At 32.3% G+C, this 16,469-nt stretch overlaps 1 protein-coding gene across 1 annotated transcript; it reads right to left on the bottom strand.

Moving 5' to 3' along the window:
• Positions 1-761: 761 nt before the first annotated feature.
• LOC114332547 (uncharacterized) lies at positions 762-14,982 on the bottom strand. Its single transcript, XM_028282373.2, has 4 exons — positions 14,672-14,982; positions 14,311-14,607; positions 7,515-7,770; positions 762-1,554 (listed from the first exon to the last, which is right to left on the bottom strand). The coding sequence occupies exons 1-4, from the start codon at positions 14,699-14,701 to the stop codon at positions 827-829; spliced, it is 1,311 nt and encodes a 436-aa protein (XP_028138174.2). The 5' UTR covers positions 14,702-14,982; the 3' UTR covers positions 762-826.
• Positions 14,983-16,469: the final 1,487 nt, after the last annotated feature.

Below are 16,469 nucleotides of genomic sequence, written 5' to 3'. Positions count from 1 at the left end.
GGCGATATTTTCATTAGATGGCCATAGAAACATACCAAATATATATTTTCGGCAACATATTGCTTTAAAAACTAGCCCGTCTAAATGCCCCTTTAGACGTAGACCAATCCATGACTGAGCTGACGACTCGTGAAAAATAAAATTCCACAACTTCTCATCAGTACATTGAAATAAATACAGAATGTAGATGACCAGGATGAGCTAATGATAGAAATAGATTCTGAACCTGAGGCCTCATTTTTTTCTGATTAAATCACCACATCCATTACTTGCATTATTTGTTGTTAAGAAGAAACTTTCATTATTTTATCAAATAAATTTTGTATTCTGTGTTGTTTTTTGGTATTTTGTTTATATATAAAGAACACTGTTATTTAGTCTCATAATTTTGTATATAATTTTATGATTTTTAATACCCTATTTCATCTTCAACAATATCCCAAGTGCGTCATAGGGTTCATTCTCAGAAAATTCTCCATATCGAGAATATTCTCTGATTTTTCATTCTCGAGAATTTTCCAACAATATACTTGAGGGCTGGTGTTCACTACCGTACCATCGCATCCAACTGCGCTTAAATTCGATATATCAATATTATTTTTCAGGATAAATGTCTTTATGATATTCGCGATGTTTGCAGCCGATCCTGATAAAGGAGACACGTGTTATTATTTACAAAAAAGACGTAAAATTTACGACACACGCCCGCTCGTGTGAAATTATAGGATTCACTCGCTGGAAGGTTAATAATAAGCAAAATATAAAACTAAACAATGTATATAAATTTGCCTCCGTACAAATATTTACATAATAATTAAACAAAAAGTTAAAAATCACCAAACAGCGACTCAGAATCAACATCTTCCAATACAGACTTCCATATTTCACTATCCTTTTTATCGGCTGTAACAGACATCTCACTACAACTTATCACTACATTTTCAGCATTAGTCGGTTTCGTTGGGCTTACATCAGTGCCAACTTTTTTAAAATCAAACTTTTTCTTAGATTCGTGTTGAGCTATGCCTTTCTCCAAACTGAAATTTTCTGGCATATTATTCCTATTTTGGTTATGTGTAGATATGTGATTAATATTTGGCAACAAAAAATTGCTACAGCTGGACTGCTGAATATTATGCCTCATATTTGATAGAGAGGCATTGTTTTGAGGAGAAATATTTATACCTCTCGAAATATTGTGAGAACTACTTTTATTCTTACCATAAGGTGTGTTATTTATGTTTTTTAAAAGGTTTTTATTATTTTTTGATACTTTGGCGACATTTGAATTTGCTTCTTTCCAAATATCTTCAATATTATAATGCTGCAAGACAACTTTTTCAAAAGGTTCTTTTATCTCTGTATTATCAGCATCTTCTTTATTTGGATCTCGTATATGGTAAATAACAAGCACATTTTTTGAAGTTATGGTAATACAGTGTCTCTCATTTGAGTTTAAAACACCAAACTGTTTTAGAACCACAACTGAGCCTGTGGTGAAGTATTTTGAGTGGTCTTTATAGAATCTGTGAATAATTACACCATCGATGGTACCTAAAACAAATGGATATGTAAGAAAACTACATAATACCTTCGCACTAAATATTAATACATATTACCCCAGGAAATAAAGTCAAAAAAGCACTTAAAAAATCGAAAAATTACTGGCAGCTATTTTTTAACTGGAATATCGAGGAGGACTCTATAGAAAATGTGTACCATATTGTGGGTATCGATATTTTTACTGCGTCATGGTTTTTTTATTAACATTTAAGCAAAAACGTGATGTTTTTCATATTATGAAAAAAACTAGGTATCATAGATGAAGACATTCCACAGACGACTTTCTTGAAAATACTTGCTCTTACAATGAGATTTTCTAAATTAAAAAATACTTAAAAACAAAAAAGTTATTCAAAAATGAATAACCATTTTCAATAGGGAACTTGCATAAAATTTTAAATTCGAAAAAATGATATAAATCACAAGAGAACATAATTTAAAACATGTATCAAAGATAAAAAGTTTGTCTTTCGTTTGGCCCCTAAAGACGATTACAAATTGGCCCCGTGGAGTCACGGGGTTATATGTTTACATTCGTAAACAAAATTGTATATAATTTTAAATTAGACATTATAAACGTCAGTAGAAAATACAATTATGTGACGTTACAAGTGTTTTTAATCGTTTGAACTATTCATAGAAAACTTGTACTTTTACAAAATGGTTTTATTTTTCATAGTAAACCTTTTTTCCTTTCCTTCAAAAACTGTATCAAACTCCAATCTCAACAAACTGGTATATATTATTACAATGACATACGATAAATGTCATGATAATATAAATATTTTTCCTTTATTACGCGACGATGAGCTGGCCAAATAGCCAAGTAGGTGGAGGCCAATAAACTAAAGAAGAAGAATATACCTAAGCCCCGTATCCATAGTCGGTACTCAAGCCTATCTTGAGGTCGTGCTCAGCTAAGTCGATCTTACGGTAGCGTCGTGCTCAAGTTTTCGTTCTGTTTCATAAACGATACTTCGGGTTTTCTCGGTTAAGGTTGTGCTCAAGCATTGAAATCTAGGGAATTTTGTAAATTTGACATAGGACACCAAATAAAATGCAGATTCTGTCAATTATCTTTGCAATATTTTTATTTACATAATTTGTTTTTTGAAAATAAATTATTTAAATGCTTAAGTTAAATAAAATTTATTATATGGGTGGGAAGATAACATTTTTATTTTTTCTAATTCAATAATGTGCTATTATTTCAGAGGTTATTGGTAATCGGTATATCCGTAATCTCTTATAGTTTTCAAGTTTTCATTATTATTTGTGTTTATGATAAATGATTGCATTGTAAATTTGGATCTTTAAAACAATGGTTTTATGTAGGTACCTACATGTAAATAATGTTCTGTTTATACTTATGTTAATATAAATATACTTATGTATCTATTTTTATTTTGGAGTTAATGTAGGTATTCAAGATAAATGTATGACATTGAAAACATGAAACTGTTTAAAATTCTAAATGTCAATGCTATTTGTGGATATTGATATTACCCCACTAAAAATGACAAAATAGTGTGATATTACTTTATTTTTGTTGGGGAGTAATGGGTACTAATCAAATATTCAAAGAACATAGAGAAAACACTAGGAGATACCCTTTATTTCTCACTGAAAGGAAGGAAAAACTTGGGTGCTTCATAGTAAGTACCTACCGTTTTATGGTGTCAGCTTTCTTCTGTTTATATACTTCATCAGACTTAAAACTACAAAACAAAGAACTAACGAAGAAACCATGACATTGGAACTTAATATACAATGCAATTTACAATTTCCTTGGGATAAGTCACAATTTAAGTTTGAAATTAAATTTATTTGATGTTTAAATTTTTAAAGACAAATCACATGCTATGATTTTTCTGACTGATATTCTTAAGTTAAATTTGATTTTATGTAATCGAATGAACTATCTTTCAATAAAATCGTCCCTTGTCAATATGAATGAGTCAGATAAACTTAAATTATTAGCAGGATTTTGTACCAAGCAACAAAAACAATATTGATATAAAATATTAACAATCTTTCTTACCCAAATAACAGCACAAAAGTATATATTTGTGAATATTACCCCAGTATAACAAAATACTGTGATATTACTTTATTCTTGGTGGGGTAATGGGTACTAATGAAATATTATTCAAAGTATGTACATAGAGAAAACACTGGGAGATCTCCTTTATTTCTTACTGAGCAAATAAAACTCTGGTGCCTAAATCCACTAAAAATTTCTTACAATACTTTTCTTTTCTAGATGTCTACTTTCATTTCATCTTTCTTATTTATTGTCCAATTGTCACAATCATACGAAGCCACTGGTCAAATGCCTGTTTCATATTTGAATTATAGCTGCCCTACATACATTTTTGACTTCAATCTTATACCATTGTTCTGCTTCCTTTTCTTCTTATTGTGCTGTCTTCTAACGAAGGTTGGCAATCACTTCTTTAAACGGTTCTCTATCTTTTGTAATATGAAATATCTCTTCAACGCTCAGGTTAGTTCAATCTCTGATATTCCTCAGCCATGCTTCCGTTTAGAAGTATCTTTTCTATTTCTTCTTCCTTCTTCTATATTTATCAATTATTGTCACTCCCAAATACTTGTATTGAAATGCCAAATACTGGCATTTTCAATTCTGGACCTCGGAGATAAACTACACTATGTCGACATGGTGTTATTTTAAACAAGTTCCTTTAATCCACTTATTTTATTAGTTGGATTATACAAATGGGTAATATATTATCATTAAAATATGGTCATATTGACTCTCAATCAATTATGGGATATATCAGATCTTTATTAACATCCTAAGTGCTCTAAACTTTGTTGCAAACACAGTTGCTCGAAATGCCATAGTGTAGTTTACCTCAGAGGTCCAGAATTGTGTATGCCTTTGTTCCTTTTTTTAGTGTGACAAATGTATTCTATTTTATCTCTCCACACATTTCAATATGATATTTTGTTCTGATTTCGTTTATAGACACGCATTTTCTTGCTTCACCTTTCAAGTTCCTAACCAACTTCAGTTTTTTTTATTAAGACGACAATGTCATCTGCATAAATAGTATATGGCTGTTTACATGCATAATTAACTTTATAATTGGTGAGGAAAGGTTTGTCAAATAAACATTTATTTAAAAGGAGGGAAACTCATACTCATTTATTTTAAAATAAAATATAAAAATACATATTGAGAAATAAAATAAAAAGAATGTAGATATCTAACATAATACAAGGATTCAATAATATATTCACAGAATAAATAAACAAATTCCAGTTGAATGTAGAACAAGAGAAAGACACAAAATTACTTTCCAGTTTAGCTCTTGGATCTGCTAATGCACTTGGATCAACTATTAAGATGTCATAACTTGATAACTGTATTCTTGAATGCTCTGATGAAATTCAATATTAAAACTCCATTGGATTTTAGATATATAATTTTATCACGAATTTGTATACTTTCCGGGCGATTTTCTTCTTCAACACAATCAATAAACTCTAATAATTCTTCAACTTCTTCATACGTTTTTTATTGTAATTAGAAAAACGAAAAAATATGGATTGGAAGTGGAACTGAATTGGAAAAAATTAATATTCAATCAAGATTAAAACATAAAAACAAACAAAGTTAGGTTAGAAACGCAGCCTTAAGGTAGGTATATCGACGACATGAGACTCAGCTGTCATTAGTGTCATTTTTCGGCTCTTCAAGACAGCATTTGAGGTTGAGATCGGTTTATGAAACACAAATTTGTTCAAGGTCGGTCTTGAGCATCGACGCTGACTTGAGTCTCGACTATGAATACGGGCCTTAATATAACCATAAACGGAACCATATAGTTAAACTCTGTGACATCACGGGTCGTTTGAACTATTTTAAGATACAGAAGACTTTAAATTTGTACTTCTAAGTTATTATGAGTTTTTGAAGCGTGAAATTTTGGAAATCTCATTTTTATACAAAACTGAACATTATTATGTAATAAAAAAATGTGCAAGTTCATCAGATTCTAGTTCAATCAGAGAGTGTAGCAAGCACCTCTACCCGTTTCGAAACTTATTAGTCTCTCATCAGGAGGCACATATGCTGCTCTCCCCGATCCAACCAAAACAAACCCCGGCATGCAGTTACGGATTGCAACGAACGAAATGGCAGGGATGCCCTAGCCCAAAAAAATTATTGTAAATTAAATACAAAAGTAACCATTTTTTTAATTGTTTATAATTATTAAAATAAACAAAAAAAATATTTAAAACATATCTTACGATATGCGTTTTTATGTAGTTATTATACAGGGTAGCGAGAAAGTATGGAAACACGTTAATTTCTCGGAAACCGCTGGAACAATTTTTATAGATTTTGGTGGTTAAGGGTATTCTAATGCGGCCGATATTATAGTGGTAAATTCAAGCTCAAACATTCTTCTATGAGCTCCCTATAAGAATTTTTGGCACGTTTTGGCATCTAAAACATTGTTTTTTATTGTTAATGAAGCGCATGTGAGAGGACGGGCGATCGGGCTGCATTACCAACTAAAACAAAATGTTTTAAAATTAAACAAGACCAAATCATTTATATGTAGGTGATGCAATAAGGTTTTATCTTAAATTTAGGCACTTCGTAGTTTCAAAAATAATATTTTTTACTGTGTTTTTGTACCTAGAAAATCGTCATTTTTCGATATTTTTTCAGTTTTAAATTGTTTATAACCCGGAAATGATTAACTTTAGAGGAAAATTACAAACGAGATTTTTTGTTCCCAATGATCAAAAGAACCTAAAATAATATCTACCCGGGCCGAAAGAAATGAATTTTACAATTTGTTTATAAAATTATTTTTTAATAAATGTAGCAATAACTCCGAAATTATGGCATCTAGGTATAGAGAATATAACATAAAAAATAATCAGTATTTTTTAAGGACTTCAAAACGCAAAAAATATATAGGGTGTTCTATTTAAAATAAGAAAGTTCATTAGATTTCCAGAAAAACGGAATATTTGACAACAATGTAATTACCACTATAATATCGGCTGCATTAGAATTCCCTTAACCACCAAAAGCTATAAGAATCGTTTCAGCGGTTTCCGAGAAATTACCGTGTTTCCATACTTTCTTGCTACCCTGTATGTGCAAAAGTATGTGCTACCCTGTATGTGCTACCCGATTGGTAGAGTAGTTTCTAAACAGTTCTATTTGTTTATATCATTGGAGGAAAAAAATCAATTTCAAATGGTTGTACAGGCGCTTTGTCAATATTTAGAAAGGCTGTTTTGATCTTATTCTCTTCGTAAGGTTTTAATTTTGTTTGGACTGGTTGGTCGTGGAGGCATATATGTTTATGCAAGTCTTCTTCCTATAGTGTTTATGTGTATTTCCATAACTTTTAACTTCTTCAAATATTCTAATTAGGATACTCTAATACACCCCCTTAAAGGAAAAGCAAACACTGTAGACAAAAAAATGTTTACTTTGTCTAATTTAAGACCTATTCAAATTTATACTCAACTATTTCTGTTTTCAAAATTATGCAATTAACTTATTTCCTGTGTATATTTTGTAAGTACTTCTCTCAGATGCTGAATTCACACTAACGGTTGGAACGTAGGTACAGGTATTGGATTTTGATAAAAGCTATGAGTCATACATATTAAGTACTTCTCTCAAATGCTGAATTCACACTAACGCAACGGTTGGAACATAGAGGTATTGGATTTTGATAAGAGCTATGAGTCATGCCGATTTAGTACAGTTAGTAAAGTTTAGTTACATGAAATTTTCAAGGTTCTTGCTCTTGTCAGAATCCATTACCTATAGGGAAACACATGTCGCTCATAAGCAACATCCGTACTGGAGAGGGAAACCGAATGTCAGTGATGAGTGACACACACAGCTAACATTTTAAATTTGTGGCAAATGTAAAAATTTTACTTACCTGTAGTATCTTTTAAAGTTATGTGTACTGATGGATTTTTACCATCAACAATTTCTAAATTTTGAATAATAGCAGCTAAAAATGGAGCTTTATAATTGTCTAAAACTCGTTTCTGGCAATACTTTTTCTTTATCCAACTAATAGTAAACTTATTATAAAGCTGCTCATCGTTGCAGCTAGAAAAATCTTCTGTCATTAGTTTCCATGGGCCCTCTGTAAAAGTTGATACTGATCTTTGAGAACAGAAGAAAAATTCCTGAAAGGTGTTGGAATATGTTAAATCTATTTAAATTTTGACTTTAGTATTATTCTATTCGCGGTGTGCAAGTACTTGGAGGGGATACGAGAAACGATCGTGCGAGAATAGCGGAGAAATATTGTAACTTTCTTAAATAATTCATTGTCAATTGAAATTGTCAAATTGACGTATATTTCATATCTACTGTCAATGGAGAAGAAAAATTATATATTGCTCCACAATATTGATATGATATGCAATTATTATATAAAGGTAAATTTAATTAATTGTATTTTGCTTGCAGTACTGCATTTTAATAACTAATTTTATTTACTACATACAATTGTTTACGTTTTAATAACATAACCTGAATCTTATTTTTTCTTATTAATTTTTTGAACTATGGCCCTGACAATTATCCAGTAACCAGGACTAATATAATTGGCCAATATAATTAAAAGTGCGAGTAATGTTGCTGAGCTGCATACTTCCTATCCAAGATGGCGGAAAGTAAAAATGTGCTGTCACCTCTCTCTATACGCTGTGAGCTCGTACGTAGAGGGGATATTTACAAAGTCGCGAGCGCCAGTAGGCGAGCGCCAGTAGTGACAAGTCTGTAAACGTTTACCGGAAATTTGACATATATGTCAAAGTGATTAGGGTCAATCGGGGGAAATGGAAACGATTTTTGCAGACTTTTCTTTAAAATTATCTAGAAAAAATATAAATGAAAATTTTAAGTTCTCCTGTATATGACTGATACTTCTAAGCTTATTTTGTTAGAATATACACAAAAAGACACAAAAATTTTTCTTAAAGCCAGACTAGGAATTTTTTTAGAGTGTTTCCATTTACCCCATGAATGTTTTCATTTACCCGTAATATTGGGGTAAACGAAAACAACCTGTTACTTACAACGAATATCAGCTAAGCTCACTAAGAGGTAAATGGAAACATTCTTAATACATCCTTGAGTAACGATGATACAAAAATTTCCAATAAAAAAAATTTATTTATGAAAAGTACAAAAAATAACAGAAAAGAGAATTATTAAATTTAAGAAATAAATGTGAATAAAACCTAAGTAGCTAACTTTAGTACATTTTAAGACATTTAGTAATAAACATATGAAAATAAGTATCTAGCAACAACGGTAATCTGAAATATTTGGGAAAACATATCGACCACGCATAATATTTGACGGTTTTATTATAGCTACTATTTGGTCAAAATTAATCACTTGCTTATCTTCTACCAAGGGAAATATGTAGGTGTCAGTAGTTTTACTGGATTTTCTAAAAAATTTTGCTGAAATGTTAATATCCAAGTCGACTACTTCGGCAACAAAATTTTTCTTGATTTGTTTTTTAGTGCCGAGATTGTAAATAAATTTCACAATTATAAAGTCTCCAACTTTCACTTGTATTTTTTCACGCAATTTTGCAAGTGGCATGTTCATCTCTGTTTCATCCGAGCTCTCAAGACTTTCGGCTTTGGCTTTCTTATTCTCTTGTAAAAAATGCAACTTTCTTGAATCCTCCTCTGAACTCTGTTCGGTGTCTGAATTGACAAACTTAGAATCATCGGATTCATCATGAAGAGACATTGTGTCACTGGAATTATCATCGGAAGAACTACTAGATGTTTTCTTTTTTAACTTATTTCCTGTAGTGTTGGTTTTACTAGTTTTTAATTTCGCAACTGTTTTGGGTCGTTTTATTTTTTTATTCTCAGCTTCTCTGAACCTAGCAGATACCTCTTCCGTCGTTACTACCTCTCCGTACCGCAGCTGCTTTAAACGAGGTGTTGGTTTTTTTGCAACTTGGATTTCACTTGTCAAGGATCTTTTGGCTAGGATCTTTTGGCCTAGATGGCTAGGAAATTTGATAATTTGAATATTAGCCTCCATAGCAAGTTCTATTATGCGTAGACTTACGTGGCTGCTGTGACCATCATATAGAAGTAGAGCGGTTGCATCTGGTAGTTCCAGCTCTAAACGTTTTTTGCGCACATGGGGTATAAAACAAGTTTGCAGCCAATAAAAGAAAGGTGTTTCTTCCATCCATCCATTTCGCGTTGTTGCGTACAGAGTACCAGGATAAGCGGCGGGTGATGTCCAACGAGCCTGGACCGCAGCTCCTTTGAATATGATCAGAGGTGGAAGTATTGTGCCGTCTGCTGCTGAACATGCCAACACTGTGGTGTTTTCTCGACCTGAACCCCCGCTAACGCGACTTAAGGTTTTTCCTTTGATGCCTATGCCACGGACTTTTGAAGGATCCGAACTAAATCCAGATTCATCAGTATTAAATGTAAATGATGGTAGGATATTGTAAGTTGAAATTACTTCTTCCAATTTATCAAAGAAATCATAAACTATCTCTGGGTTTCTTGCTAACATCCTTGACTTTTGGAGATGTTCAGCTTTCTTTAAGGTTAACCTAGGATGGCGGGACATGAACCCAATATACCAATCGTGTCCAGGTTTTCCATCCTTAAAGCTCGTTTTTATATGATTTTGTAACACGTAATTCTGCACTAATTGAAGCAATTCATCTTTTGAACAAGGATAGCCCATTTTCGATCGTTCCATGAGACATTGAGCAATATCATGTTCCACTTCAGGTGTGAAAATGGGATTTCTTCCACCACCTAGTTTTCCTTCAGCAATTTTACGACCTTTAATTCTATTGAAGATGTTAGAAATTGGTATTCCATAGAGAGCAGAAGCTTGCCGATATGTTAAATTATTGGTTGAAACGTCAGCAACTGCTTTTCGTAAGTCTTCTGCTGAATATGGCCGCGCCGATCTCTTTTTAACGTAGTTCCGTGGCATCTGAAACAATTTAGAGTTACAACAAATTGTTTGGGGTAAAAGGAAACATATTTTCTTTTACCCCAAATATGTGTTTCCATTTACCCCGAACGTATTATTTAGATGGGGTAAATGGGAACACTTCCTAGTTCCCAAACGAACAATATTATTTAGCTAACCTTAAAAACAACATCTAAACATATCATTTGTTTACCATGATACATGCTAAGACTAACAGTATAAACATATTTAATAATGAAAACGAGATTATTTTATTCCATTGCTTGGTTTGCTCGTCAAATTATATGGTAGTAAATAATTTAAATTAGCTTACCTTCGCATTAATCGTTCACCGCCATGAAATATTATAGAATGTTAGGAGCAGTGTTGCCGCTACAACTAACAGACAAATTGCACATTAATAAGCGGGATGTTTGAATACAGAGTTTAAGCTGTTTTCAATTACCCCTAGTTTCCATTTACCCTGATTGACCCTAATTTAAAATTAAAATTAAAAACATTAATTATAAAAAATATTAGTTGGTCAAAGTTGTGGTATATATTTTTACCTTAAATATACTTACGTTTTAAATACTGAATTTAAGTTTTTTTAATGTTCCGTAATATGTAATTATAAATTAATCTTAGCGCCATCTACACGATAATTGTGAAAGTATCCGAACTAAGAAATTCATATTTTATCAATAGAATGTCAAAATGATTAGCGAAATCTTAAAAAATCGATTACAATTTAATTACTTTTTTGCGTTGTAAATATTAAGCGATAACAATTAAATAATAAATTTAAAAATTACCGGTAAAAGTTGAATTAGTAACCGCTAGGAGCGACACCAGCGAAGCTCAGAGCGTATAGTAAAAGAGGTAGATTTTGAAGAGAATACATTTAAATGTTGTCAAATGAAGCCTAATAAAACACTCGTTTGTATAGTATGTGGAAATAGTTATCATATCTCATGTGCTGTGAAAAAAAAGTGAAATTCTTCAAGATAGGGGATTCGCATGTAATCTGTTGCCAAAATAGTGATGGACAACCCATCGAATCATTTAGTGCCATAGTGATAGAAAATCAGTGGTTAAAAAGGCTGTTAGCTGAAAAAGATGATAAGTACAATTTATTATTAGATAACAATAATCTATTAAAATCAAATAATGAACATTTGCTAGAAAAATTAAATTTATTGAAATCAGAGATAACCAGAACCAAAATCTCACAAAAACCCAACACAACTGCTAATGAGGGTTTAATAAAAACTCAAGGTAATGAAGATAAGACGGCCAGTGTCCAGTCAATGAATTCTAAATACAAAACAAACAATGAAACTGACTCAAATAAAAATTTTAATGATAAAAACACCAAACATGTTGAAAGGAATTCTAATATACAGGGCAATTCAAAAATTACTACAAACGAATTAAATGCACAATTAATGGATATTCAAACCAAACAGACATGTGACTACATTACAAATTTAACTGTCGAAAATGAGGAAAGCACAAAAATGAATCTTAATCATATCACAATGGGGAGTTCAGAGAATAAAACAAACAATGAAGGATATCAGATTGTGACAAAAAGACGCAAGAAAATAATGGGAACTGGAATTGGTGATAAGGATTTCCATGGAAAATCCGAAAAACCAGACAAAAAATTGTGGCTATTCATCTCAAAAGTTCCGGATAGTGTAAATGCGGACCACATCAAGAGTTTTATAATAACTAAGACACACTGCGAGGATATACAAGTAAAATTGTTACCAACTGACCAGAAAAGAAGGGATAATCAATGTTTCATGATAGGTGTACTACCTGACTTAGGGAAGAAATTTACAATCCTGCTTTTTGGCCGAAAAAAATTGGCATTGAACGATTTAACTTTAGGTTAGGAAGAAGATTTTTAGATCGTGAGCATCACAATAGAGGTCTGTCAACTGGAGAAGATAGACCAGACTCTTTTTTAGTCAAGTAAATCCAAGAGAAAATAATATAGTAAATGTTATTTTATAGTTAGTATTTTAATGTATCTTGTACTGTGTTTGTACTATATCACATTGTGTTTTATAAATGTAAACTCATTTTTAAAAACAATAAATTTTCTGTCTGTCTGTCTGTCTGAGCGTAGAAACCAGGTGTCGCTTTGACGAACTTGCACGGTCCCAATTCTCTGATAAGAAATTAGAGATGGTGATTCTTGTTAAGACTGATGTTAGTAGGTATATTAATTTTAGCAGAATAAAGTATAGTAATTCCTGTCACTTCTGACACAATATCTAATTCAATGGGTCAAAATAGACTCTAAAACTCCATGGACTTCAATCAGCCACGAAACAGCCCTGGTCTAGACTTCTTCTTCTTTATGTGCCATCTCCACGACGAAGGTTGGCAATCATCATTGCTATTCTCACTTTTGACACTACAGCCTGAAAGAGTCAGTTGAGCTTCATCCAAACCATTCTCTGAGATTTCTCAGCCAGGACATTTTTCTCCTACCTATGCTGCGCCTTCCTTGAATCTTTCCCTGCATAATTAATTTTAGGAGTTCATATCTGTCACCACATGTTATATGACCCAAGTATTAAAGTTTTCTTATTTTGATGGAATCCAGTATCTCCCTGCTGTTCTGTATTCTCCTTAGTACTACCTCATTGGTTATTCTATCTGTCCAGGAGATTCTCAGCATTCTTCGATACATCCACATCTCAAATGCTTCCAATCTATTGAGGCATTGTTTATTGAGAGTCCATATCTCCACACCATACAAAAGAACAGAAAATACATAACATTTTAGTACTCGCTTTCTAAGATTTAGGCTGAGGTCTCTACTACATAATATTTGTTTCATATTAGTGAATGCACTTCTAGCCTTTTCTATTCTAATTCGGATTTCTTTGGTATAATCGTTTGTTTCTAAATAGTTATAATTCTGAACTCATTCTATCGTCTTATTATTTACATGTAGCTTTATGTTTCTAATATTTTTCTTTGATATAACCATGAATTTCATTTTCTTTATGTTTAGTGACAGACGAAATTCTTCACTCGTTGCAACAAGTATTGCTACTTCATGCACTAGACTAAAAAGTACTAATTGAACATGTACATTTTAAAGAGTTTAGACTAGAAATGTAGGTATAGTTAATGAGAATTTATCAGTGTCAAAATGATGCTAAAGTGTTACATTTGGCCTGCGATCTGGTAAGGAATGAAAGAATGGATGTTAAAGGTCAGTTCCATTAACAAACTTGAAGTCTTTGAAATGTGGTGCCTACGCCTACGACAGAGTCAAAAATGAGAAAGTACTAAGAAGAGCGGGCTTACAGGATAGGGAACTTTTTAATTATGTTAAAAGTAAGAAGACTTCAGTAGTACTACTAGGAGAATGGTACACTTTTCAGCAACTTATACTTGAAGGATAGATAGAGGGTAAGAGCGATTTGGGACGTAAAAGGATGTCATGGTAACGTAATATTCGCCTTTGGACAAGAATCCACTGCTATGAAATGCTTCTCAATTCTGCTAAAAGCAGAATTATTTAATCCTAACGTAAAACCTCACCTGACAATACAATGTATGGTGGACACCTATACCGAAATGCATGTCATCTTAAGAAGAAGAAGAATCAATGTCAATAATTTGAAGATGACCTACTAATTTCAAACAAAATGTACTATGTAGGTACTTTCAAACTGTGGTTATTGATATTATAACATATAAACAGTATTTACCTCGGAATCATCATTTGAACTACGAGAGGTTATCATGGTTTTCTTCCCTATATCGTCAGGTAAAAGTCCAGCTGGACCAGGAAACATTCTTTTTACAACTTTATTAGGTGAAAATGAATTCTCTTTGGTTGCCTTTGCCAATGCTGGATTTTTAATAAATGAAGCTGCTGTGTTGTGGTGTGTTTTAACTTTCTTAGAATTTTTTTCTGCAAAGACTTCATTTTTACGTTTTTCATTTAATTTATTTTGTGTACTACTAAAGATTGGTGTAAATGATGTCTCCAGTTCTAAATCATCCTGTAAATAGAGCGTATTCACAACTGTCACAATAAAAAGTAAAAGTACTCTATTTTATACTTACATCACCAAAACTTGTTCCACTTTCAAACATCTTATAATTATGACAATTCTAACAAATTTTGCTGTAAATGTTTTTGTAGCAACAAAAATAACTTTTCAAAACAACATTTTGACAGTTTAAATTTGTAGGTTAGGAGAAATGAAGAATACTGCTGGCCGTTTGCTATTCTGAAATTAGCCAATTTTGTGTTTTATCAGTTAATACAGAGGCGTGTGTTGGGGGTAGTCCGTAAAAAAACTAGTGAAAAACAGCGTATATTTTAAAAATCTAAAGCTGGGTATTCACTTGAGCACGAACGCGCATGAGGCAACACGAGGCCGCACCGAATGCCTCGAGTCGGAAAAAATGTATGAGGACACGCTCCCGCATGAGGCTTGCCGCAGCAGTGATCCATCTATTCGTCCTGAGGCAGCGAATATGTCGAACGAACAATAATTGTCTGTGGCTTGTGCTAATTTTATAAATATTTATAAATTATTAAAAACTAAACAAAACGTAAACAGCAGAGACGTATACAGGGTGTTTCATTAATAATTGTCCATATAGTAACTGGAGAAACCTTAGCACAAAATACGAAGATTTAACCTAAAACACTTAAATAAAATGTGGTTTCTTACTGAGTTACAGGGTGTTTTATCTAAAAATTTAAAAACTATTTTTGCCCAGCATTCTAAAACTATTCGACGTATCCTTTTCATACTTGGGAGGAAGTATAGGTACTGTAAAAACTACTAAATTATGTTAAACAAACGTTTCTGGCTATTACCAGAGGCGTACGACGGGGGAAAGTGAATGGTTGACCCTTTCCAAATTCTACGTCACTGGCGGAATTGCTATTCTAGTTCAATTTTTGGATTCTCCCATACTTTTTATGAAAATAATATACTCTTCTTATGTAACGATAAAGTCATTAGTTTTCGAGATATTTGAAGTTAAAAATGAAACGACACGGTTATTTTGACTAATGTATTGTGTCGCTTCATTTTTAATTTCAAATATCTCGAAAACTAATCATTTTATCGTTACGAATGAAGAGTATATTATTTACATAAAAAGTATTGGAAAATCAAAAAATTACACTAAAACAACAATTTCGTCAGTGGCGTAGAATTGGAGAAGGGTCAACCAGCCACTATCCCCTGTCGTACGCCTCTGGTAGTAGCTAGAAACGTTTATTTATCTTAATTTAGTAGGGTCTACAGTACCTACACTTTCTGCCAAGTATGATAAGGATATGCCTAATAGTTTTAAAGTACTGGGTACAAATAATTTTTAAATTTGAATCATATCATAAATTAATCAAAATAACTGTGCCGTTTCATACATATTTAACTTTAAATATCTCGAAAACTAATGACTTTATCGTTACCAATGAAGAGTATATTATTTACGTAGAAAGTATTGGAAAATCCAAAAATGGCACTAAAATAGTAATTTCTCCAGTGACGTAGAATTTGAGAAGGGTCAACCATTCACTATCCCCTGTCGTACGCCTCTGGTAGTAGCTAAAAACGTTTGTTTATCATAATTTAGTAGGGTGTATAGTAGTCGCACTTTTTGCCAAGTATGGAAAGGATACGTCGAATAGTTTTAAAATGCTGAGCAAAAATAGTTTTTAATTTTTTAGATAAAACACCCTGTAACTCAGTAAGGAACCACATTTTATTTAAGAGTTTTAGGCTAAATCTTCGTATTTTCTGCTAAGGTTTCTCCAGTTACTATATGGACAATTATTAATGAAACACCCTGTATATGGTCCTCCCAATTTTATTTAAAAAGAAGAGGCTTGAATAATATT

Source organism: Diabrotica virgifera, chromosome 2 (genome assembly GCF_917563875.1).
Source record: "Diabrotica virgifera virgifera chromosome 2, PGI_DIABVI_V3a".
Classification (NCBI taxonomy): Eukaryota; Metazoa; Arthropoda; class Insecta; order Coleoptera; family Chrysomelidae; genus Diabrotica; species Diabrotica virgifera.
Note: the sequence above shows the minus strand (reverse complement) of the source record. Positions and strands in the feature narration are given on the sequence as shown.